The sequence below is a fragment of the Propithecus coquereli genome, unplaced genomic scaffold (assembly GCF_000956105.1).
Source record: "Propithecus coquereli isolate 6110/MARCELLA unplaced genomic scaffold, Pcoq_1.0 Scaffold299, whole genome shotgun sequence".
Lineage (NCBI taxonomy): Eukaryota > Metazoa > Chordata > Mammalia > Primates > Indriidae > Propithecus > Propithecus coquereli.
In genome coordinates this window covers 1606136-1630296 of record NW_012148607.1, presented here as the reverse complement: position 1 = coordinate 1630296, position 24161 = coordinate 1606136, and the positions used below count along the sequence as shown (strand labels likewise).

The following is a 24161-nucleotide window of genomic DNA, read 5'->3' as shown; positions in this document are numbered from 1 at the left end:
CAGTCAACAGTGATGATTCCTGAAGACATCAAGGAGAGCAGTTTCAAGTAGTGGTGGGACCAGTCCTGAAATGCATGGAGGTGAGGAAGTAAACACATTCAGGCAGCTCTTTCAAAAGGCTTGGCTTTGAAGAGGAGAAAAGAGATAAGGGTAGGTATTGCAGAAGTAGAGTGAGAGACAACCATGTTTAAATGTCAGTGGGGATGATCCAGTTGAGAGGAAGTTGTGAAAGCACTGATCATCGACCATGGGAAATTCCTGAGAAGGTGAGAGAAAACAGATTCCAAAGTACATGTGGAGGGATTGGCTTTAGTTGAAGGAAGACTACTTTTTCTAAATTAACAGGTGGGAAGAATAGTTATATAGACAGCTTTGTTGTAGATGTGTTGGTAAGAAGGTAAAGGAATTCATAGCCAGCCCTGTTTTCTCTGTGAAGTAAACAAGTTTCAAATACCTGTGGCCGTGCGACACCCAAGGTCCCAGTAGAGACATCAGCTAGCAGGTAGAGTTCAGAAGGACTGGGATTAGGAGAAATCATCTGTAGTTCTAGCACTGGTCTCGGGGGTGCTGTGTGGCTAAAGTGTGGTGAGGAGGAAGAACATAGGCAAGGTCATTTAGAGCAACAGACTATTCCCCTACTCAATCTGATTGTTTATAATTTGTACACATGTCGGTGGGGCCTGAGACAAGGCTGAGAGCTGCAATATCCTGGGCAACGGATTGTCAGCGTTTGCTGATTATGCTCCCAACACATAGGAACCTCAGTAAAGTGTCTAGGCAGGCGATGACAAGGGTCTGGAGCAACAATAAAATAGACGGTAAGACTGAGTCCACTTCCCCTTCCTCCAGAGTAGAATGTGGAAACAATTCTGGGCAGAAATATGTGATGAGAACCAATAAGCAGGGCTTATTAGGAGTGGGTAGTGGGGTGGGAGGAAATGGCCCTCAGATTTAATTTCCTCGAGAGTCAGTATCTGAGTCTCCCTGTGTCCTGTGTTTGGTGATCAGGACTCTGGCGTCATGCCTGGTAGAGTCGATTCCCTGAGAGAGCCTGTGGTGGCCCCAGTTCAGCCCTGGGACTGGTCTTTGATGCTTATTAGAGAGACGATTTGGGAGTTTCAAGGGCTTTTCAATGCCCCAGTCTTCTTCTCTCTTGACCCCCACCTTGCCCTCAGCGCCCCTCCCCCCCCCACCACTAGCATGAAGACAAAAAGTTGCTTTATTGCAATGTCTTTATTGCATTGCTGGAGCAAGTTGGCCAGACTGTCCCCTCTTGGGGAAGGTTAAAAACAAAAAGACCAAAACGTATCTCCCCTCACCTTCCCCCCACCCTCCCCCACAACTGCACAGCAATGTCTGAACACATCTGGTGACAAGAACAATTTGCAAAAGTGGCCTAGGAACTACATTATGAACTGTCCCAACACAAGACATACAGTTGGCTTCCTTGTGAATCAGATATTTTTACGTAAACTACATGAATTTGTTTGACTACATCAAAGACAACAGAATAGGTTTTTCACACGTAACAACAGGGCATCAAAGTCACATGCTGGAACTTGTAAGGAAACAAGGTTGTCACAAGTGGCTAGAGCTAAAGCAAGGCTGAGCAGCTGGCAGCAGAGGACCTGTCTGGACCCTCTGTTTTCTGAAGCCATTGAAGCCTCACAGAGGCCTACTCTAGGTCTTAACTGGCAACAGAGACCACCTTAGAAACTAGGAATTGCCCAGATGCAACTCTTGGTTCAAGAGAAAACATGGGGCTGGTTCCTTGCAGCAAGAAGAGGAGACCCATGGAAGATAGCACACTGACTTTCAGAGCTGTTTCTGAGCACATGAGGTCCAAAGTAGGAGATCCCATCAAGGCTTGGAGAGGGAGAAGTGGAAGTGTTGGGAGGTCCTCATCCTTGGCCAGATCAGTGGTAAGGACACAGGCGCCACGATTTGACATCTTCGGCGAGGTGGAGACAGAGCATTGTTCTGTGATGAAAGTTCCACCTGGAAAAGATGAGCCTAGGGCCCGTGTCCAGCCAGCCCCATACTGCTTTCATGTTGCTGGCTAGCTTCTCTAGCCAGGAGAGAAGAACCAAGCCCCTCGGGTCTTGGTCTCTTTACCCTCTTCCTCTGGGAGACTGCAGTTAAGATGCCAAGAGAGCTAGTCCCAGGGCCCAGGTGATGGGACAGGACACCGAGCTAGACTAATGAAGGAGGCCACAACCTGCTCCCAAGCCATGGAGTAAAGGAGAAGCATACTACCCCTCCATGCACAGCAGGCCCGGTGGTTGGTAGACTGTCCCTGTGCCATTTCCATTGGCTCAGGATCAAGCAAGTCATATGGCAACTGGTCAGAAAAGATATTGTCCAATTTCTCAAATGATCCCTCGCTCTTAGATCCCACAAAGCAAAGAATTCAAGAATGAAAAACAGAAATTAAAGTGAAGGAATGCAGGATTGAAAAAAAGCAGCCCTTCACAAGCTAGCTCAAATGTGGGTAATTAGATGGCACTTGCTGTCTCCCTGCACAGCCTCAACGTCTGCCCAAAAAGGAACGGACACATTGTTCAACACCACAAGCACATATCCATAAACCCATTTGGTTTATTTTAAAAGAACATACTAAAATTTTAGTACCAGATAGAAGGGATTCCTTGGACCTAATCTTGAGCATCCACTGCTCAAGCAGGTTCGACACCAGGTGCAAAGCATCCAGGTGTGCCCAGCAGCAGTTAGCCTGGCATTGCTCGGGAAAACTTTCAGTAAGATTTCAGTCTGGCAGTGTGGGGAAGGGGTGTGATGGCTGTTAGCCAAGGGCTTAAGTCAGAACAGTGACATTTGAGGGTGGTTCATTTGTCTCTATCTCACCCAATCTTGAAACTGCAACATAGCCAAGGAAAAGCCAAAGATAAATAAGCACTTTCCTTCTTACCATCACTAGTTAACTGGAGGTTTTTCCAAAATTTTTTGTCAATGTCTACACATCATGGTCCATATTTTAGACCCTCACCCAGGTAAGTGCTTAAAGGAAGTAATATTTTTCTTTCACCCCCAAAACTAGAGCTTTTCTAGCTGTAAGACTTAAGAAGCAAGACCCCAGTACTGGCTTCTTTAGCTCAGCCAGGATGTCTGGCTGCAAAGCTTTGGGCTCAAACAGCTGACTTGCTTGGAGCCTAGTATGGTCCCAGGATTGGCTCAGAGGCAGCTGGACTTTGTCAGATGACTGTTGACTGATGGGTGTGGGGCATAATGGAGGCAGGAGTAGATGCCTGCTCCCCCCGCCCATTCCATTCGGCTAGCTTCACTCAGCTGAAAGGCTTAAGCCACATGGAGCAGAAGATTCCTGGCCTAAAATCAAGGCCACTGGAGCATGAGGGCAGACTGTGCACATTGCCTTAATGGCAGGATCACAAAAAAGGCAAAAAGAAAAAGCTTCCAGATGGCTTCTACTAACAGTCTAAACTCTGTACGCCATCTTTTCTCCCTATAAAAGCTTCAGAAACCACTGTATGGAAGCACATGTATAATGTGGTATGACCCTCACCCTGGACACCAGGGCCCCTCGGTCTGTGATTTACTGAGGTCCCTGACCACAATCTGACTCCCCTCCTGAGCCACCTATGGCTCCCTAAACCCTACCCAGCAAAGGAGGGGGAGATGAAGGAAAATTAAACCATGTTTACTGTTTCTACAGGGCCTTTAAACTTGGGGAAGCACAAATTAAGAATGTTGTTCTATATCATTATTTGGTATATCAAGCCATCTAAAAGCACTGGATTGCACCTTTTCTTTACTCATACAAACAAGATACAAAGGTTTCAAACAACATATCATTCTTTAGGCTAAGGAAACACCACACAAGCACCAACTTCATTTTATGACTCAAAGTTCACCATCCCCACAAAAAGAATGCTAGTCCTCATCTCTGAGAAACAGGGATAGGACAAAAGGGTTACACTGGCCAATTGTAGTGTTTGCTAAAACTCACAAATCCTAGTTTTGTTTTTATATTTCAAGTTTTGGTACAGAAGTATATATTCAGCTACTAGTGTTGTCTTCTCCCATCAAACCTTGGTCTGGCAATAAATTTTGTTTTGTTGGTTTCTGAATATAATCCTTTAAAGGGAGGAGCATGTGAGACACTGAAGCCTAACTTATGTCAGTAAAATAAAGTACCTTCACTTGAAGGTTTTTTACCACCTTGCCTTAGATTCTTTAAATGAAATCCCAAGCCTCCCCCTTTTCCTTTGGTTGTCTTTCCATCAAATCCCATTCTACCACAGAACCCAAACAGACTTTTTTGGGGAGTGAGGGGGAGGAAGAGAGACTGACAGAGCAAAACAGAACTCCCAACAGAACCATGCCCCTGCTGCATTCTTAAAGACCAAAAGGGGACATGGACTCTTCAAAGGCTTCCAAATACATCCCCCACCCCCAGCCCCCTTCAAACCTAGTAAGTTCTGTTGTGTGTGCCTGGCTAAATAAAACAAAAACCCCAATGAAACAGACTTTCCCAAAAACATCTGCTTCCAGCTTAGTAAGTCAGTGCAGTGGCACTGCTGAGTCGCAGAGAACCCAGGCCCCTAATGCCCCCGTCCAGGCCAGCGGCTGCTCGGCCTCTCCACATTCACAGAATCACTTCTTGTGCAAAACAAGCAGTCTACGTAGAAAGAATGCCCTCATCGTAGTCTAATAAAAACTGTAGAAAAAAATGCTAGAGAGCCACCTCTCTCCCCACTTCCTCTTTATCTGCAGAGCGAGGGCATCTGTGCATAGACAGGGTAGGCAAGCCTGACGTTGAGGGAGTCGTTGTGCTGAACCAGGGATGTCTGCTGGTAATGGAGCACCAGCTCCTTCAGAGAGCTGTACAGGTTGTAGGGCTCTGCAAAGCCATAGCCCCGAGCAGTGCTGTAGATCACACAGTGCTTCACTTCCCCATCGGCACTGCAATGACATACCACAGAAAAAATGTTAAGGCAGACAACAATGAATCCAGAGAACACCAAATGACCAGAAGTCTGAGAGCAACTGTTATACAAAGGAGGAAGAGTCAATCAGACAAAGCTTGTAAAATTGTTTCCCCACCCCCTATAGACTTGGCCACAGACATAGGTATGTTAAAACAACCATAAATATGAGGTTTCTTAACTCTCAGTTCCATTCATTGATCTATGTCCCTCCTTATGTCAGTACCTCACAGTCATGACTACTAAATTTTGAAATCAAAAAGTGTGAGTACTCCAACTTTTTTCTATTTTTTCAAGATTGTTTTGGCCATTCTGGGTCCCTTGCATTTTCCTATGAATTTTAGAATCATCTTATCAATTTCTGCAAATATCCAGCTGGGATTCTGATAGGATTATGTTGAATGTGTAGATCAATTTGGGAAGTATTACCATCTTAACAATATTAAGTCTTCTGATCTATGAACACAGGATGTCTTTTCACTCATTTTTTTTCTTTCTTTTTTTTGACACAGAGTCTCACTCTTTTGCCCCTGGTAGACTGTAGTGGCCTCATCATAGCTCACTGCAACCTCCAACTCCTGGGCTCAAGCAATCCTCCTGCCTCAGCCTTCCAAGTAGCTGGGATTACAGGCATGCGCCACCTGCCTGGCTAATTGTTTCTATTTTTGGTAGAGATGGGTCTCAGCTCTTGCTCAGGCTAGTCTCTAATTCCTGAGCTCAAGTGATCCTCCCTTGGCCTCCCAAAGTGCTAGGATTACAGGCCTGAGCCACTGTGCCTGACTCTTTTCACTTATTTAGGCTTTCTTTAATTTCTTTCAATGATGTTTTGTAGTTTTCACTGTACAGCTTCTTAACATTTCTTTTGTATTTTTTTTTTTAGCAGTCACTGACCAATTAACATTTGTTTTGTTCTTAGATACTAATATTTCATCATTTTGATGCTATTATAAATGGCATGTCTTCATTTCATTTTGGCAGAGGTTTTTTTTGTTGTTTATTTTTTTATTCTTTTAGCCTACAGCACCCGGTATTCCCAGGCAGCCTCCCATCCAAGTACTAACCAGGCCTGACCCTGCTTAGCTTCTAAGATCATCCAAGATGGGGCATGTTCAGAGTGGTATGGCTGTAGACTCTTCATTTCCTTTTTGGATTGTTAATTGCTAGCATATAGAAATTCACCTCTGTCTCTTGTAACCTGCGACTTTGCTGAACTCACTTACATTATAGCTCTAATAGTTTACTTCTTCCTTTCCCATCTGATTTTCTTTTATTTTTTTTCCTTGCCTAATTGCTCATGGTTGGAGCAGACAACCTTGTCTTTTTCCTGATCTTAGGGGCAAGCATTCAGTCTTTCACCATTAAGTATGATGATTAGCTGTGGGTTTTTCATTGACGCTCTTTATCAGATTGAGTAAGTTCCCTCTTATACCTAGTTTGTGTTCAGTGTTTTTTAATATGAAAAGAGTAGATTTTATCAAATGCTTTTGTGTGCCTCTATTAAGATAATCATGTAATTTTTGTCCTTTATTCTATGAATGTGGTTTATTACATTGATTTTTGAATGTTGAACCACCCTTACATTCCTGGGATGAATCCTTTTTATAAGCAGCTGAAACCGATCTGCTAGTATTTTGTTGAGGATTTTTATGTCTGTATTCATAAGGCCCACAATTTTCTTGTGATGTTTTTGTCTGCTTTTGGTATCAGGGTAATACCATCACAAAATGCATTAGATTGTGTTCTGTACTCCTCTATTTTTTGGGAGAGTTTCTGAAGGATTGGTGTGATTGTTCTTTAAGTGTTTGGTAGAATCCCTCAGTGAAGCCATCTGAGTGAGCCTGGGCTTTTCTTTACGGGTAGTTTTTGATTAATAATTCAATTTCTTTACTTTTTATATAGTTCTATTCAGATTCTCTATTTCTTCTTGAGTTAGTTTTGGTAGTTTGTGTGCTTCCAGGAATTTGTCGAACAATAAATACAGCTGATTCTTAAACAACACAGGAGTTGGGGCACTGACCCCCTGCATAGTCTAAAATCCACATACAACTTTTGACTCCCCAAAGACTTAACTACTAATAGCCTACTGTTGACTGGAAGCCTTACCAATAACATAAAGAGTCAATTAACATGTATTTGGGATGTTATATATATTACATACCATATTCTTATAATAAAGTAAGCTAGAGAAAAGAAAACCATTAAAGAAGAGAAAATATATTTACTATTCATTAAGTGGAAGTAGATCATCAAAAAGGTCTTCATCCTCATCATTTTCATGTTGAGTAGGCTGATGAGGAGGAAGAAGAGGGGTTGGTCTTGCTGTCTAAAGGGTGTCGGAGGCAGAAGAAAATCCATGTGTAAGTGGACCTGCTCAGTTCAAACCCATGTTGCTCAGGGGTCATCTGTAAGTTATTTAATTTATTGGCATATAATTGTTTACAGTATTCCTTTATCTTTTTTATTTCTATAAAAGTCCCCTCTTTCACCCTGATTTTAGTAATTCCTGTTGTCGTCTCTCTCTCTCTCTCTCTCTCTCTCTGCCTCTCTGACAGTTTAGCTAGGGGTTGTCAATTTTGTTGATTTTTTTCCAAAGAACTAACTTTTTGGTTTCGTTGATTTTATCAATTGTTTTATATTCTCTATTTCATTTACTTCAGTTCTAATCTTTATTATTTCCTTCATTCTGTTTGGCTGGGTTTAGTTTGTTATTTTTCTAATTTCTTAAGGTGGAAGAAGGTTAAGTTACTGATTTAAAATCATTCTTTTTTTCCCTCCCATCCCTATAAGATCATTTTTTTAACATAGACACATACAGTTACAAATTTCCCTCTTAGCACTACTTTAGTTGTATCACATAAGTTCTGATATGTTGTAGTTCCATTTTCACTCATCTCAGAGTATTTTCCTTGTTTTCTTTTTTTTGATCCAGTGGTTATTTAAGAGTGTGTTGTTTACTATCCACATATTTGTGAATTTCCCAAATTTCCTTCTGTTTTTCATTTCTAATTTAATTCCATTATTGTTGGAGAACACACTTTGTATGATTTCAATCCTTTTAAATTTACTGAGACTTGTTTTACGGCCTAATTATGGTCCATCCCGGATGATGTTTCATATGCACTTGAGAAGAATGTATATTCTACTGTTGTTGGGTAGAGTGTTCTATAGATGTCTGTTAGTTAGATCTACTTGTTTTATAGTGTTGTTCAAGTCTTCTATTTCCTTGTTTATCTTCTGTCTGGTTATCTATCCTTAATCAAACCTCTTATTTTCCAAATGGCAACAATAATTAGGAATACAAGTTGTCACTACCTGACTCCCCAACCCAGTGGAATACATGCATTGCTGGCTGCAGGTCTTTAGCCTGAGAGGGCCCTGGAGTTTAACAACTTCTTCTTAGGCTTCTTTGTGATGTTATTAACAGAAAGTAGAATGGAAAAATAAATGAGAGATCCATGTCTGACATCTTACTACATGAACATTTTAATTTTGCTATGTAAGTCCTAAAAAACTGAACTTACGCAGATCCCTACTTCAGCAAATGTCCTAAGTATATTGCGAGATCACTGGTGGCAGGGTTTTTATAGCAAGAGAGGCTGGCAAAAAAGTGGAAGTCTTTGTGATGCCAGCCTCTCTTGCTTCCAATCATCCTCAATATGAATTCCAACATGAAGTATGACTGCAGTTAGTTTTTATAGGCAAGGGAAATCCACACTGTTGTGCACTCGAGCCTGGTCAAGTCTGTTGCTAAAGGAAAGAGAACAAGAAAACAGTTCCCCGAGATTCAAGCTGCTTCTTGGTTTTCCAGGGATTAGCCTTGATGGGCACCACCTGGGCAGCACCTCCAAACAAGTCCTTAACGTATAGGCTGCCACCCAATGACCTAGGTGAAAGTAAGGGGCTGGGCTTACTGCCTTCCTTCTTTTTATTATTCTTAAAAGATCCCAAATCTTTGCAAGAACCATCATTTCTTGTCATTTCCACTCAAATAATTTCAGTAGCCCGAGTGAGAGAGAAATGAAATGTTGTAAGTAGTTGTATCTTTGAATAACAGTAATCCAATGCACTTTTCAATTGCTTCCCCATACTCTCCCCACAAGACATCCCATTGACACTTTCAAGGTCAAGCTCAAATGCCTTTTCCACAAAACCTCCCAACCCTCTCTTTCTCCACTAGAATTAACATTTCCGCATGTGCACAGCCTACTAATGATACATATTTCACAGTGATTCTATTTATATTGGATATTTAGTGAAATGAAGAAAGTCTGGTGCAATAGAAAAATGTGGGCTTTGAAACCAGGTAAACTTGGATTCAAACTCTGACTCCATGACAGAAGTAGACCACTGAAGACAAGAGGATCTTGTAAAACACCAAGCACTCTGTTCATATGAATCCTTTTGTCTAGCTTCTCCACCTTGCCCTCTTTGAGGGCACAATCACTTTGCCATCTTTGTTTGTCTTTTGCCAGGTCCATCGTTATCATAATAATATTAGTAGAAACATTAACTTATTATGTGCCATCACTGTTAAAAGCATCTTATATGCCTGTAATCCTAGCTCTCTGGGAGGCCGAGGCGGGCGGATTGTTTGAGCTCAGGAGTTCGAAACCAGCCTGACCAAGAGCGAGACCCCGTCTCTACCAAAAATAGAAAGAAATTAATCGGACAACTAAAAATATATAGAAAAAATTAGCCGGGCATGCTGGCGCATGCCTGTAGTCCCAGCTACTCGGGAGGCTGAGGCAGGAGGATCGCTTGAGCCCAGGAGTTTGAGGTTGCTGTGAGCTAGGATGACGCCACGGCACTCTAGCCTGGGCAACACAGTGAGACTCTGTCTCAAAAAAAAAAAAAGCATATTATATTACATATATCAACTCATTTAATCCTCACAAAAACCCTCATGTAGATATTGTTAATATTATTCTTATTTCACAGGTAAGGAAACTGCACATTGGAAGGTTAAGTAATTTACCTAAGGTTACACTGCTGGTAAGCAGTAGAGCCAGGATTTGAACCCAGTATATCTGGCACCTTCATACCTCTTTTCTAAGCGTGGTCTTTGTCTATGAAGATGTTTGCCATCTTAAGGAATATACTAAACACTCAGACAAAACCTGACTGAGGCCTGGTTAGTTATCCCCTGAATTTCACTTTTCATTAAGAGAAAAATAGGCTTTTCTCCAAAAAGTCATAAGATCATCTTAAGAAAAACCCATCCACATTTTCTTTTTTTTCTTTTTTTTTTTTTTTGTGACAGAGTCTCACTCTCTTGCCCGGGGCAAGTACTGTGGTGTCAGCCTAGCTCACAGCAACCTCAAACTCCTGGGCTCAAGTGATACTCCTGCCTCAGCCTCCCAGGTAGCTGGGACTACAGGCACACGCCACCATGCCCAGCTAATTTTTTTTCTATTTTTAGTTGTTTGGCCAATTTCTAGAGACGGGGTCTCGCTCTTGCTCAGGCTGGTCTCGAACTCCTGAGCTCAGAACGATCCGCCCGCCTCAGCCTCCCAGAGTGCTAGGATTACAGGCGTGAGCCACCGCGCCCGGCCCCATCCACATTTTCTATCACTACCTCACAGAATACTATTTGATTTTAAAATTTAGAGTTTTTCTTTTGAAGTAAAAATAGTTCATTTAATCAACCTTCCCTAATTTGACATTGGAGACCAAGCTAGGCATACTGGAGACTACTAAGGAATTAAGTGATTTTTTTTTCAATTCAAGATCTCACATTACCTTTCACAGATACATAAAATCCAACCACAATACTGCAGGGCTTAATCTGCTTACCACGTAAATTAAAACCCCAAGATAATTTCAGATATCATGTCTCATAAAACTGTTTTCTTTGTACAAATATTAATGGTCCAAGCCATGGGTCCCCATTACTGTACTTTAACTAATTTCATCTGAATTTTTTTTTTTTTTTTTTTGAGACAGAATCTCACTCTGTTGCCCTGGGTAGAGTGCAGTGGCGTCATCGTAATTCACTGCAACCTCAAACTCTTGGTCTCGAGCGATCCTCCTGCCTCAGTGTCCCAAGTAGCTGGGGCTACAGGCTCGTGCCACTATGCCCGGTTAATTTTTCTGTTTTTAGTAGAGACGGCATCTTGCTCTTGCTCAGGCTGGTCTCGAACTCCTGAGCTCAAGCGCTCCTCCTGCCTCGGCCTCTCAGAGTGCTAGGAGTACAGGTGTGAACCACCACACCATAGCCATCATCTGAATTTTATGAGGGGTTGATTTTATATTAATCAATGCAGAAGATTTCAAAAGGTCATAACCGCAGAGAACACTTACACCACAGAGCAAGCATAGCATCCTTTCTTGCTGCTCTCACGAATTAAGAATGCACCATCAGGTTTCCCATAAAGCAAATCCTCTGCTTGAACTCGATTGATATCCTCCACAAACCAGGTTTTCTCATCATAATGGGGCAGGTTTTCATCTTCCTCATTGATAAAATAGTTCCTAAAATTAAATGTTAATACATTATTCTAATAATCAGGTTACTTAGATATAAAAGCAAATTCATTAATAAAATGCTCTTCCAAATCTCTAACCACAAAATGACAAAGCAAAACTGCAATTAGTTGGGTGTTTTTTTAAACACTTCATTACTTGCTATGTTGCAGAAAGCAGAGCATTCACATGTTTCATCCAATAAGCTGAAACATGAATATCTGAATAACAGTGCTTATTCATCCAGATTTCCTGTGGCTAGGCAGGTCTCTGAATTCAAGTGCCTACAGGGTACTCTTCAGGCAACTGAATTCAAAAGAGATTCAAAGTTCTTCATTCAATGTCCTCAATTACAATGAGAACCAACATTCAGCATGTATAAAGAAGGTCCGTGTCTTATATTGAGAACAAAGCCCTCTGACAGAAAGGTATAGAGAGAACGTACTCATCAGCATCCTCATTCTTGATTCCCAGCCATGCATTCAGGCGCTTCTGTCTCACCCCTTTGTGATTGAGCCATCTGCCAGAGGAAAGACACCAGTGTCAGTAACTATGCAAATTCTGCCTGTACAAGGTACATATGTGCAAGCTAACCAAATTTCCAGAGTCCAGAAACCTATTTTTCCTTATCTCACGAAGAGCAGACAACGATTTCCCTAAATTAGTCCCTCCATTACTTTTCCTTCAACTAATACCATGATGAATTAATTTTTTCTGCAAAAAGGCAGAAACACAGCTACTGGAAATTAGGCACTTCTCTTACTTTTCATTTTTCTTTTCTGGATGGTTATGCCACCACAAGTTCACACATACTTGCACTCACACACAGTGAGGCATTTGTTTCTGAAATTTTAAGATAGGTGAGCGTAGTGTCATATTTGCAATCTCCATTAAACCAGAGGACCCACTTCCTGTGTGGCCTACTGAACTGAGTTTAAATTTCTAAACTATAAATTTCAAGAGCTATTTTTGCACCTTAGGAAGCTACAGGAAATTCAGGGTGGCAAGCTGAATAATATGAGTGTGTGTACTATTAATAAAAAAAAATAAAATCTTAAGCCCCCCAATAATTCAATGGGCCCTCTCTTGGCCAACGGGATCCCAAAATACCCTGAAGCTGAGTTGCTAACCATGAAAAGGGAGGTCAGACATGCCTCATCATGCCCCCCTTCCCTGAAGACATCCTTTCTAACTCATTAACAGGCCTAAGACTATGTAAGACAATCTTAAATCATACCTTCAGGTCATCAATTTACTTAACAGATCACTTGAGTCTTGGTATATGTCTGGTGGCTTGTCTCTGATTAACAGACTTCCTTATCTCAATTCAAAACATTCCAAGCCTTTAGACAAAGCTTCATTTCTTTTTCTTTTTTTCTTTTTTATTTTTTGAGACTGAGTCTTCCTCTGTCCACTGGGGTAGAATGCAGTGGCATCATTGCAGCTCACTGACAACCTCAAACTCCCGGGCTCAAGTGATCCTCTTGCCTCAGCCTCCCCAGTAGCTGGGACTATAGGTGCACACGAGGACACCCAACTAATTTTTCTGTTTTGAGTAGAGATGGGATCTCACTCTTGCTCAGACTGATCTCAAACTCCTGACCTCATGTGATCCTCCCACCTCTGCCTCCCAGAGTGCTAGATTATAGGTGTGAGCCACCACGCCTGGCCTCTCTTTTGTCTTTAGTTTACACAACCCATTAAAGGAATTTTCAAGGTCCAGTTTGCCAAATGCTATGAACTGAATGTCTGTATCCTCCCAAAATTCATATGTTGAAATCCTAATCCTGAAGGTGATGCTATCAGGAAGTGAGGACTTTGGGAGGTGATTAGGTCATGGGGGCAGAACCCTCATGAAAGAGGGTTATAAAAGAGGCCTAAAAGAAACCCCTCACTCCTTCCACAATGTGAGGAAACAGCTAGAAGGTGCCATCTAAGAACCAGAAAGCAGTCGCCTACCAGACACCAAATTGCCAGTGCCTTGATCTTAGACTTCCCAGGCTCCAGAACTGTGAGAAATATCTCTTGTATATAAGCTACTCAGTTTATGATATTTTGTTTTAGTTGCCTGAACAAAGACACTACACTTATTCATGCCCTTTGGGATGGTATATTTCTTAAATATCTTTATTGCTTTTCAGAACAAAGAAGTACTTCCATTCATTCCTTTGGTCCATGGCATAGCCTTCTTGGGCTTTTCTTCAGCTTCATGATGTGACCAGAACCACATGAGCATTCCAAGAGCTGACACACCCTACTTTTAGATAAGGGCACCTCTTTGCCATGTTTACAAAGCTCTTCTGTATGCTGTGTACACTTGCTTGACTACTTTTGGCCACAGAAGCAAACTGAAATGATCTCTTGAGAGGGGTGTTGTTAAAAACTATTCAGCACAGTATAGTTGTAATAATTATTTACCCCCAAAATATATTACCTTAAATTTTCCTCTACTGAAACTTATCTGCCACTGTTCCAATCTCTAGGCCTATATTGTATCCTCTCCCTCTTTCTCACACAAAGAACCATGAAGTCTATGTAAAACCTAGAGTTAGAGGTCTTTGCTCTGTCTTCTCCTGCCAGTAGTTTGAATTGAGTGGTATTATATGCATGAAGGTCACCCACAGATATATTAATATTTCATAACAGTCTAGTCTACCCAGAACAAAGCCCAATATACAGTATTTTCCTTTCTCATGGGTTCTCTCCTCCTTTGAAACAGTCATTTGTCCTTCTAAAAATCTAATCTGCACATTTTATTCTGATAATATATCTTTCAATCTATATTTGGAGAATATCCCTATTATGCCTATATTTGGCTAAATCATATAGCTTTCCCTAATATTAAAGAGTTGGGTTTCAGGCCAGGCATGGTGGCTCACACCTGAAATACTGCGGCAGGAGGATCCCTTAAGGCCAGGAGTTCAAGACTACCTGGGCAATAGCAAGACCCCATCTCTACAAAAAAGAAAAAAATTAGCTGGGCGTGGTGGCATGCACCTGTAGTCCCAACTACTCAGGAGGCTGAGGCAGGAAGATTGCTTGAGCCCAGGAGTTTGAGGTTGCAGTGAGCTATGATGATGTCACTGCATTCTAGCCTGGGTAACAAAGTGAGACCCTGTCTCAAAAATAAAATAAAATAAAAAGAGTTGGGTTTCATTACTCAGTCAAATTACCTGAAGTGCCTGCTACAGACACCTTTCTGTTATTTAAATATAGAATCTCATTTCCTATATATAAAAATCATTTAAGAGATTGTTCTGTATACCTATTTGCAGGTTCCCACGATTAGTGTCCTCCCCTGTGCCTCTGAGGGTAATTTCTATTTCTGTGGTTCTACCATGTAACCAAAGATTCTAGTTTTTGTTTTAGACACATTAATCTGTACTTTTTAAGCTGTATCACTTTGTTCATGCCACAGCCAGCCTCTGAGATTTCCAAGATATTTGTATGAATTAGAGTCCTACATTCTGATTTGCCCCACTGATTGACTTCAGACAAACTCTGGTACCCCCTACAACAAATAGGGCTGCTTTCCTAAGTTCTTACCACCTCTCTGGTCAGTTCTCAATTACAAATTTCTTCTTCTACCTCTCATGTCTCTAGTGCCAGTAGTAACTTGGTGGTAGGTAACGTCTCCCTTCCCATACAGTCCCCGACTACTTACACAAGGTGCTGATCTCGGATCTTGCGCAGCTGTATCAGGTCAGGTTTGATACTATTCATTTTTTTATCTATTTCTCGGTTGTCCAAAGCTTGTTTCTTCAAATCCTGCTCTAGACGCATTTTGCTATCATGAATCTCACCCAGACGGGATTTCAATTTATCATAATTCATCATAATTCTGTGAAAATATGTGACATATTAAGGCTAAAATAGCAACCACACAGAAGGATCCTATAGTGTGAGCATAGTCCTAATATCTTAAATGTGGTAAACATCTGTTGTTTTTGCCTGACCCATAGCCATTCCCATTCTTCTGGTAACAGCACCCTGATGTTCCCTGTAAGGGTTCTCCGCCCCCATCTCAGATCCAGGAGTGAACACACACTCAGCCCACACTGGCCAATAAGAGTATTCCATCACATCCCATTTCTACCCTCAGGCCACAGTGACTGGTTCAGGAATGGGAATAAGACCCAACTCGACCCAATGAGAGTCAATTCTAGGACTTTTGCTCAACTATTGTTAAAAGAGATTCTCTCTTTTCACAGGGGTTGCTAAGTTAAGAATATGCAATTCTAGGATTCCCGGCAGCCATAGTGCCACCTCACAGGGGAAACCTGCCTGAGGATAAAGCCAACCCAGAGAAAAACTGAACCAAAAGACAATGTGAGAGAGAGTATCCCGATGACCTTGTCTGGGCCCTGGATCCAGCCACAACTGAACAAGTAAAGCTACATGGGTGATATTCAAGAGTAGCACAGCATAGCAGTTAAGAGCAATGGCTTTGCAGTTAGTCTACCTAAGTTTGAATCTCCACCCTGTCTCTGACTGTAGGGACTGTGGGCAAGTTATTTAATTTCTATGTGTCTTCATTTCCTCAATTGTTTAAAATGCGTACCTACAACTGTACCTACTTCACTGGGTTATTGTGTTAATTAAATGTGATAATACATGTAAAAGGACTAGAACACTGCCTGGCACGTCTTGGTAGGCACTCAGTAAATGATGGCTATAATCTTTTCCAGCACACAAAAGTTTGCTATGCTCTGAACCATTAAGTTAACAACTGTCCACATTACTCCTCTGTCACTAACTAATATGTGGCTTTATTTTACTATTAAAACTTCATCATGGCTGGGCGTGGTAGCTCACGCCTGTAATCCTAGCACTCTGGGAGGCCTAGGTGGGAGGATTATTTGAGCTCAGGAGTTTGAGACCAGCCTTAGCAAGAGTGACACCCCATCTCTACTAAAAATAGAAAGAAATTAGCTGGACAACTAAAAATATACAAAAAAAATTAGCTGGGTATGGTGGCACATGTCAGTAGTCCCAGCTACTTGGGAGGCTGAGGCAGAAGGTTCACTTGAGTCCAGGAGTTTGAGGTTGCTGTGAGCTAGGCTGACGCCACGGCACTCTAACCCGGGCAACATAGTGAGACTCTGTCTCAAAAAAAATAAAAATAAATAAAAATAAAACAAACAAACAAACCAAAAACTTAATCATGCTATTTTACCTCCCTCTGCAGCTAAACTACAAGTTCTTTCCTATTTCTTCATTATTAATAATAATAATCACCGTTTATTGAAAGCCCACCATGTGCCAAGATACATATTATTTAATTTTCACAGCATTCCAACAAGATATTAGCCACAGTTTTTGGAGGGAAAAGGATTTAGAGAGGTTAAGTAACTCACTCAAGGTTACACAGCTAATAAATGGCCAACATAGAATTCAAGCCCACGGTTTTAACCATTAAGCTACACTGCCTCATAACACTTAGCTCTATACTCGTGCACACCAAAGTACACTAATATTGTGGTGCTAATGAGCAATAAGTTTGCTTTTCCATCGCACTTTATTTATTTTTATTTATTATCCACTTTTTGAATCCCTTTCACTCCTCAACCCACTATTATCAAGCTCAGTCTTATAATTCTCCATTAAATTTGCTTTGATAAAAGCTTCCAATATCCTTTTAGTTGCTAAATCCAATACTTCTCATACTGCCTATTTTCTCTGTGTAATCTCATTCTTAGCATCTACATCACCTACATACTTATGTTTCCCAAATCCTTTCTCTACTGAGTTCCACATCCAAATAACCAGCTGCCTGTCTTTCAGATAGCTCCATTTGGGTTCTCACAGGAACTTCAAACTCATTGATTCCAACTCCGAATCATATGTGGCTTTATATTACTATTAAAACTTCATCATGCTACTTTATCTCCCTCTGTACCTAAACTATAAGTTCTTTCCTAGTTCTTCATTAGAAAGAAATAGGAAGTTATGCACTTCCTATTTTGGTGAATAATACCATCTCCCAGTCACTCACACTAGAAATCTAGGAATAATCTTTGACTTCTCCCACACCTACCCTATCTGGTCAGGCATAAAGTCCTTAGCATTTCTACTAACTCTCCCTTCTTTTCTGCCATTGCTCTGGTCTGGGTCCTTTTAACCGGATGACCACAACCATTGTAGCCACCTGCAATAGTCAGACTGGTCTTCCTGTCTACAGTCTTGTTCCACTCCAATTTATTCTTAGACTGCTGCCAAAGTTGATTTTCAGTTCAAAAAAAAAAAAAAATTCAGTGAGTTCCAATTATGTACTCCAGGCACCATAACAGGTACTACCAGGGCTATCAGGGAAAAGAAGCCACCATGCCTACTCTCAACAAGTTTGCAATTGAGTGGGCATGACATTCAGTAAATGTTACACTAGAGATCAGGACCAGATAATATAAGGACCAAAAAAAAGCCCTCCACTGGTCTAGGAAATCAGAGAGGAGTTTCTGGGAAAGGTGATGTCTAACCTGAGTCCCTAAAGAATGAGCAGGAGTTTTTTGGGGGGAATGAAGAAACAGCATAGAAGAGAGGAGGTACAATTTGGTGCTATTGGTGGAAGAGCAAGTAGTTCCAATGGCAGAACTGTGCACTTTGAGGGAGTAAAAGCAAACAAGACAGGAATTATCAGGGAAGAAAAGAAGTCGTATCTCATTGATGTCCTTGGAGGTATTAAGTAGACTTACCGTTCAATCTCCTTTTCATTCCCCTCTCTGCGAAATCGCTCAATATATTCTTTGCTGTGTTGTTCTTGTGTGTGACATTGTTCCTCAAATATTTTAATTGTTTCATTAAAAGCTTCAATTGCAGTCCTCTTCATCTGTATTTCCTACAGGAGAGAAAAAGAAACAAAGTTTCATAACCTTGGTCTTAAAACAAATATTGTAATTCTAGTTACAATCCCATATAAGACCAAATTAAGAGGGATAAAACAAGACCGATTATTCAACCCCTACCCTATTATGTCTATGTAAAATACAACATTGAAACTATGAAATAAGTAAAAAGAACCATTATCTGAAATATAGCTGAGAACCACAGAAAGGTCTCTGAGCTGCCAAGAGAGATTAATCTCTTGAAGTCTTGAGGACGAAGATGGAGTTCTGCCTTTGCACCTGTTATCGTAGTGCTCATCCCCAAAAGATGCTGAAGGAGTGAATGGAAAGAGCTGAGGATTCCATGCACCAAAGTGCAAAGTCTTATTCTCAGAAGAGTCCTGTAGAGTCTATTTATTCTTACTCTCATTTCTAAAATATGTACATAGTTTTCCAAACAGATTCATTACTAGATTAATCTTATTATAAGCAGAAAATGAAAAGGGAAAGAATACCTGCTAAAGTCAGATGCGTGAAGAATAATAAGATGAGGAACTAAAAACTCCACAAAACAGACTTAATAACTCCAAAGGCCCAGTAGGCTAGGCCATTAAGCATCAGAGTAAACAGTCCTATACATTTCAAAGAGCTCTGAGGACATTAGTAGATTTTAGCATCTGAATCATGATTCCCCTAAAATCTTCAGAGGGTTAAATTTTGTTATTTGCTTTATAGAAAGGCCATAAATATGCATAAAGGTTTAGAAAGTTTGCTATCCTGATGTTTACAATTCTACAAGTTTTGATGCTTGTGGGATAATTCCTCAATTATCCAGCATTTATTAGGCTGGTTTGTTTGTTTGGTTGGATGGGTTTTTTTGTAGCTATGCTGCCCAGGCTGGACTCAAACTCCTGGGCTCAGGGGATCCTCCCACCTCCGCCTTCCGAGTAGCTGGCCCTACAGGCACACATAACCATGCCCAGTTTCAGCATTTATTAATTTTGACAAAAGATTATTAAGAATCCACTATACAGAAAGTACCATGTGGTGATAAAGAGATTTGTGAAACATGGAACCTGCCCACTAGGCCTCAGAATACACAGGTGGAATATATTCCTACACTCTAATAAGGTTTTGGTTTCATGTCATGGTAGAGGCACCCAAATGAGGTTAATAAGTTATTTATTGCTTTACAGAGGCTTCACAGAGGAGGTGACATTTATTTAAACCTGGTCTTAATTGGGATAGAGGAAGAAAATGCAGCATTGCACAAAGAAGGCATGGTATGGCATATACATAAAATAACAGGGCATGTTCAGGGATCAGCAATTGCTCAGTAGGGCTGGAATGTAAGAAGATTAGCAGATGAGGGAGGCTAGAATCTTGTAATGGTCCATATAGTTGACATTATATCCTACATATCTCAGATAATTCTGAAAACATATTGGAATGCCCACATCTAAATATTAAGATATTGCTACAAATTCTACAACTCTTATAGTGGAGGATCTTGGCTTCCTTGCAAGCAAGGTTAGAAATTACCTGCAAAGTTCTGGCCCTGGATCTTCAAAGAAAACATCAAGAATTTAGACTTTACTAACAATGGTATGTGTATTGATAGGCAGGGCAGCAAAGGGAAAAGAAGTATTTAATATCACTACCAAATCAGCAGTTTCCCCATAAACAATACCACTACACCTACCACTAAACCTGTGAACCCACCTGTATCTACACCCATTCTCTCCCTTCCCTTCCCTTCCCTTTATGTACGTGTGCTCTGAGTCTCACCTCCTCTTCCTTTCTCAGGTACTTCACTCCATCATACCAGCCAGCCCCTCTTACATTATTAACTCTCCCAGTCGAATAGTTCGTTCTCATCAGCATACAAATTCTGGTAACACCACTTTTGGGGAAAAAAAATCTCTTAATCCTAAATTCTCTCCAAATCACAGATAAGTTTCTTCAAAGAGTTGTTTATATGGGCTGTCTCTTTTTCTACATCTTCCATTCACACCAACTCACTCTATCCTGGCTTTTGACCATTCCACACAGGCTACGCTCTTCAAGGACACCATGATCTTCCTCATTACCACATTGCTCTCTCTTATCCCAAACCATCACTCTTCTTCCTAATTACATGTAATTCAGATGTGAAATATCCCCATCCGCAGCCTAGTCTCACCCTGTGCCAACTTTGACTGAGGGCACACCATCTCTTCCCATTCTCTGAGAAGAATTCACTTAAACCAAAGCAATCTAGATTTTATCTAATGTCACAGGAAAAACAGAGGTCTATAATATATAACTCAATGTCAACTCTTTAAAAACTCAATACCTATTTTCCTAGCACACTTCCTGTGCTACTAATCACTGGGTCCCTCCTCTCTTTTCCCTTCATCTCCCAAAGCTGTATGCCTCAGTGGCTCTTCTCTGCCCAGGCCCTTTTCAAGTCCTGCTCCCAATTTTCACATAGAGAAATGTAGCTCTCTGTTAGCTTATACCGGGTGCCTTTTTTGGTTGCCTTCATCTACTCCCATACACAACTTTAGAACTAGGGATTCCAAGTTCTGCACCCAGTCTCATATCAGCTGCTCAGGACCTCCTATTCTGCAGTTAAATCCCCCAATATTACTAAACATGTGGCCACATATAGAGCTTTCTCTGCTTTCTCCAGCCATCACAAGAAAGCAGAAATGCAGCTCTATATAAACCAAAGCCACATGCAACACTGGCCATTTTTTCTAGCCTCTGTTCATTGGAAGGTTAGGCTTCCCCTAGACCTCAGTTCATACGAGTTTGACTCCAGGCTCCTGACAAAGGTGAAGTGTTTTTGGTTCGTTATCTTGCATAAATTCATTCAATAAATATTGAACATTAACTATATGCCAGGCATTTACCTGAAGCATTTGGAATATTAGAGCAAACAAGCTTAGTCAAAAATTTCTGCCTGCCTAGAACTTACAATAGTGTTAGGGGGTTATACAGATAATAAGCAATAGACATAGTAAGTAAATTACATAGTTTGTTAAAAGGCGAGAGTTATTATTAAAAAAGAAAGCAGAGTGGGAAAAGAAGATCAGAATGTGAGTTGCAATTTTAAATAAAGTTGTCAAATAGCCCTTATTGAGACAATGACATCTGAGCAAGCTTAAAGGAGTGAGGGGGTTAGCTGGGTGACTATCTTAGAGAAAGTATTCCAGGGAAAGAAATAGTGTAAACACTCCAAGGTGGGAAGCAGGTGTAACATATTCGAGGAACCGCAAGGAGGTCAGTGTGGCTAGAGCACACTTAGTGAGAAAGAATTATTAGAAATGAGGTCAGAGAGGAGGAGGGGCACAGATCATGCTGAGCATTACAGAAAGGACTCTGGCTTTTACTCTGTGTAAGATGTGGAACCAGAGCAAGGTTTTAAACAAAGGAGTGCTGTGATCTGACCTACGTTTTACAAGTGTCACCCTGGCTGCTATGCTGAGAACTGAATTGGGAGAGGGGAGCATGGATAAGAGCAAGAAGACTAGGTAGGAGGTCTCTGTGGTAAATCCACACAAGAAATGATAGTGGGTTGAACCAAGGTATTAGCAGTGGAGGTGGTAAGAAGGGGTTGGATTCTGAGTATATACCGAAGATAAGGTAAACAGGATTTCCTGATGAATTGGATGCAAAGTGTAAAAGAAAGAGTTTACTATAACTCCAAGGCTTTTGGCATCAGCAAGAAGTATATGATTGCTCTCAACTGATACAGGGAAGGCTAAGGATGGAATACCAGAGTTCTGATTGAAAAAGGTGTGGGATTACAATGGCCAGAGATACTTCAATAGTTCATTTTCCTATGTGAGATATTTGATTCCATTTTATTTTCAAGTTTTCTTTTATTAATCATTCAGAATTGTTTGGATGACCTTTTTTTCCCTTTCTACCTAATATTTGTGCTGTGGTGTGCCTATGTGTATGTGTGTTTAACTGCAAATTTCAGCTTCTCTTTATTACTTTAGCTTTTCTAGATGAATTATCTATGATGGGGCCAGTGTTCAGAGGTAGAATGGGGAAAAAGCGGCTGGGTGCAGTGGCTGACGCCTGTAATCCTAGCACTCTGGGAGGCCAAGGGAGGATCGCTTGAGGTCAAGAGTTCAAGACCAGCCTGAGCAAGAGTGAGGCCCCATCTCTATTTAGAAAAAAAAAGAAAAAATGAATGGGGAAAAAGTTATTAAATTTCTTCAGACTGAATCAGCCTAAGTAGTTAACATTAGGGGTTGGTGAAATGATCATACATATAATAGAATGTTATACAGATATTAAATTTGTTTTTCAGAAATCATATTTAAAAATTTTTTGAGTTTTAAAAGTACAAAAGTTATATAAATATGCACATTAAATTCAATATAAATTACTGCTGAATTCTATATGAATTATATCGTACAAAGTAAAAGTATTCATTCCCCAAAGGTAACTGCTATTGTTAAGTGTATCTTAGGAATTCCTGATGACCTAAGAAATCTTATGATACAGTTTCAGGTAAGGGAGACAGCACGTAAGATTGTGTGTACAGTGTGATTTCAGCTATGGGGACATACACAGGCCAATATCTCCTAAACAGCCCCACCAGTCCTGAAGTTCTTGGTACAGTCTCTACCTTTACAATAATCACCACAGACACTAGCTTGGAAATAAAGATTAAGGACATTGGGTCTGGGAAAGTAGAGAACATAAATACTAGGGTCAAAACAAGGCATCATGAGTTACAGTTGTACTAAAATAGCTCATAGCTGGCTAATCCTCCTACAGATCACAATTATAAACTGCAGACAAAGATATAAAAAACAAATATTTCACATTGTACTCAAATTGTCAAAAGACAAAGGTTCGCAGCGCTGTACTCCAGTTTGTGCGACAAATTGAGACACTGTCTCTTAAAAAAATTAAAAAATGACATTCCCAGATGAATGAAATATGAAGGAGTTCATTTTTACTAGAACTGCCCTACAAGAAATGCTAAAGGGAGTCCTTTAGGCTGAAATGATGGGACACTAGACAGTAACTTGAAGTCTTACGAAGAAATAAAGAACATTGATAAAGGTAACTACATAGCTAAAAGTTACACAGGTTAAGTATAAAAACCAGTATTATTGTACTTTCAGTTTGTGACTCCCTTTTTATTCTACATGATTTAGAAGGCAACTTCATAAAACCATAATTATACATCTATGTTAATAAGCATGAAATGTATAAAAATTTAATCTGTAACAATAATAATATAAAGGGAGAAGGAAAGAGATGTACGGGAGCAGAGTGTTTATATACTATTGAAAATGTATTGAATAAGCTGGGCATGGTGGCTCATGCCTGTAATACCAGCTACTCAGGAGGTTGAGGCAGGACAGGAGGATTGCCTGAGCCCAGGAGTTTGTGACAAGTCTAGGCAACAGAGTGAGATACTGTCTCAAAAAACAAAAAAGAAAGAGAAAATGTATTGAATAAGAAGTTGGTATTATTCAAACTAGGTTGTTATGAGATAAAGATGTTAATTATAATCTCCAAAGTATCCATTAAGAAAAACACTAAAAAATATATAGAAAAGAGAAGGAGGGAATCAAAAAGGCACACTACAAAAAATCAATTAAATACCCAAAAAAAGGAATAATGAAAGAACTGAAGAATAAAAAACATATAAGACAAGGAAACAGAAGGCCTTACTTATTGGTAATCAGTAATCACTTTCAATATAAACAGATTAAATGCTCCAATTAAAAGGCAGAGACTGGCAGATGGATTCAAACAAAACATGATCCATCTATATGCTATCTACAAGAGACTCACTTCGGGTGCAAAGACACAAAGAAGTTTAAAGTAAAAGGGTAGAAAAAGATGTTCTGTGCAAATAGGAATCTAAAGAGAGTTGTTGGCTGGGTGCGGTGGCTCA

General features: G+C 40.5%; 1 protein-coding gene across 1 annotated transcript in view; it reads right to left on the bottom strand.

Moving 5' to 3' along the window:
* Positions 1–4739: 4739 nt before the first annotated feature.
* The window catches only part of PIK3R3 (phosphoinositide-3-kinase, regulatory subunit 3 (gamma)), a 133671-nt gene continuing 114249 nt past the window's right edge, over positions 4740–24161 (bottom strand). Inside the window, exons 5-9 of the mRNA XM_012648918.1 lie at positions 18116–18258; positions 15088–15264; positions 11869–11943; positions 11262–11432; positions 4740–4938 (exon numbers count right to left, since the gene is read on the bottom strand). Of these exons, the coding sequence (XP_012504372.1) occupies positions 4740–4938; positions 11262–11432; positions 11869–11943; positions 15088–15264; positions 18116–18258 (765 nt within the window). The remainder of the gene's footprint in view (positions 4939–11261; positions 11433–11868; positions 11944–15087; positions 15265–18115; positions 18259–24161) is intronic.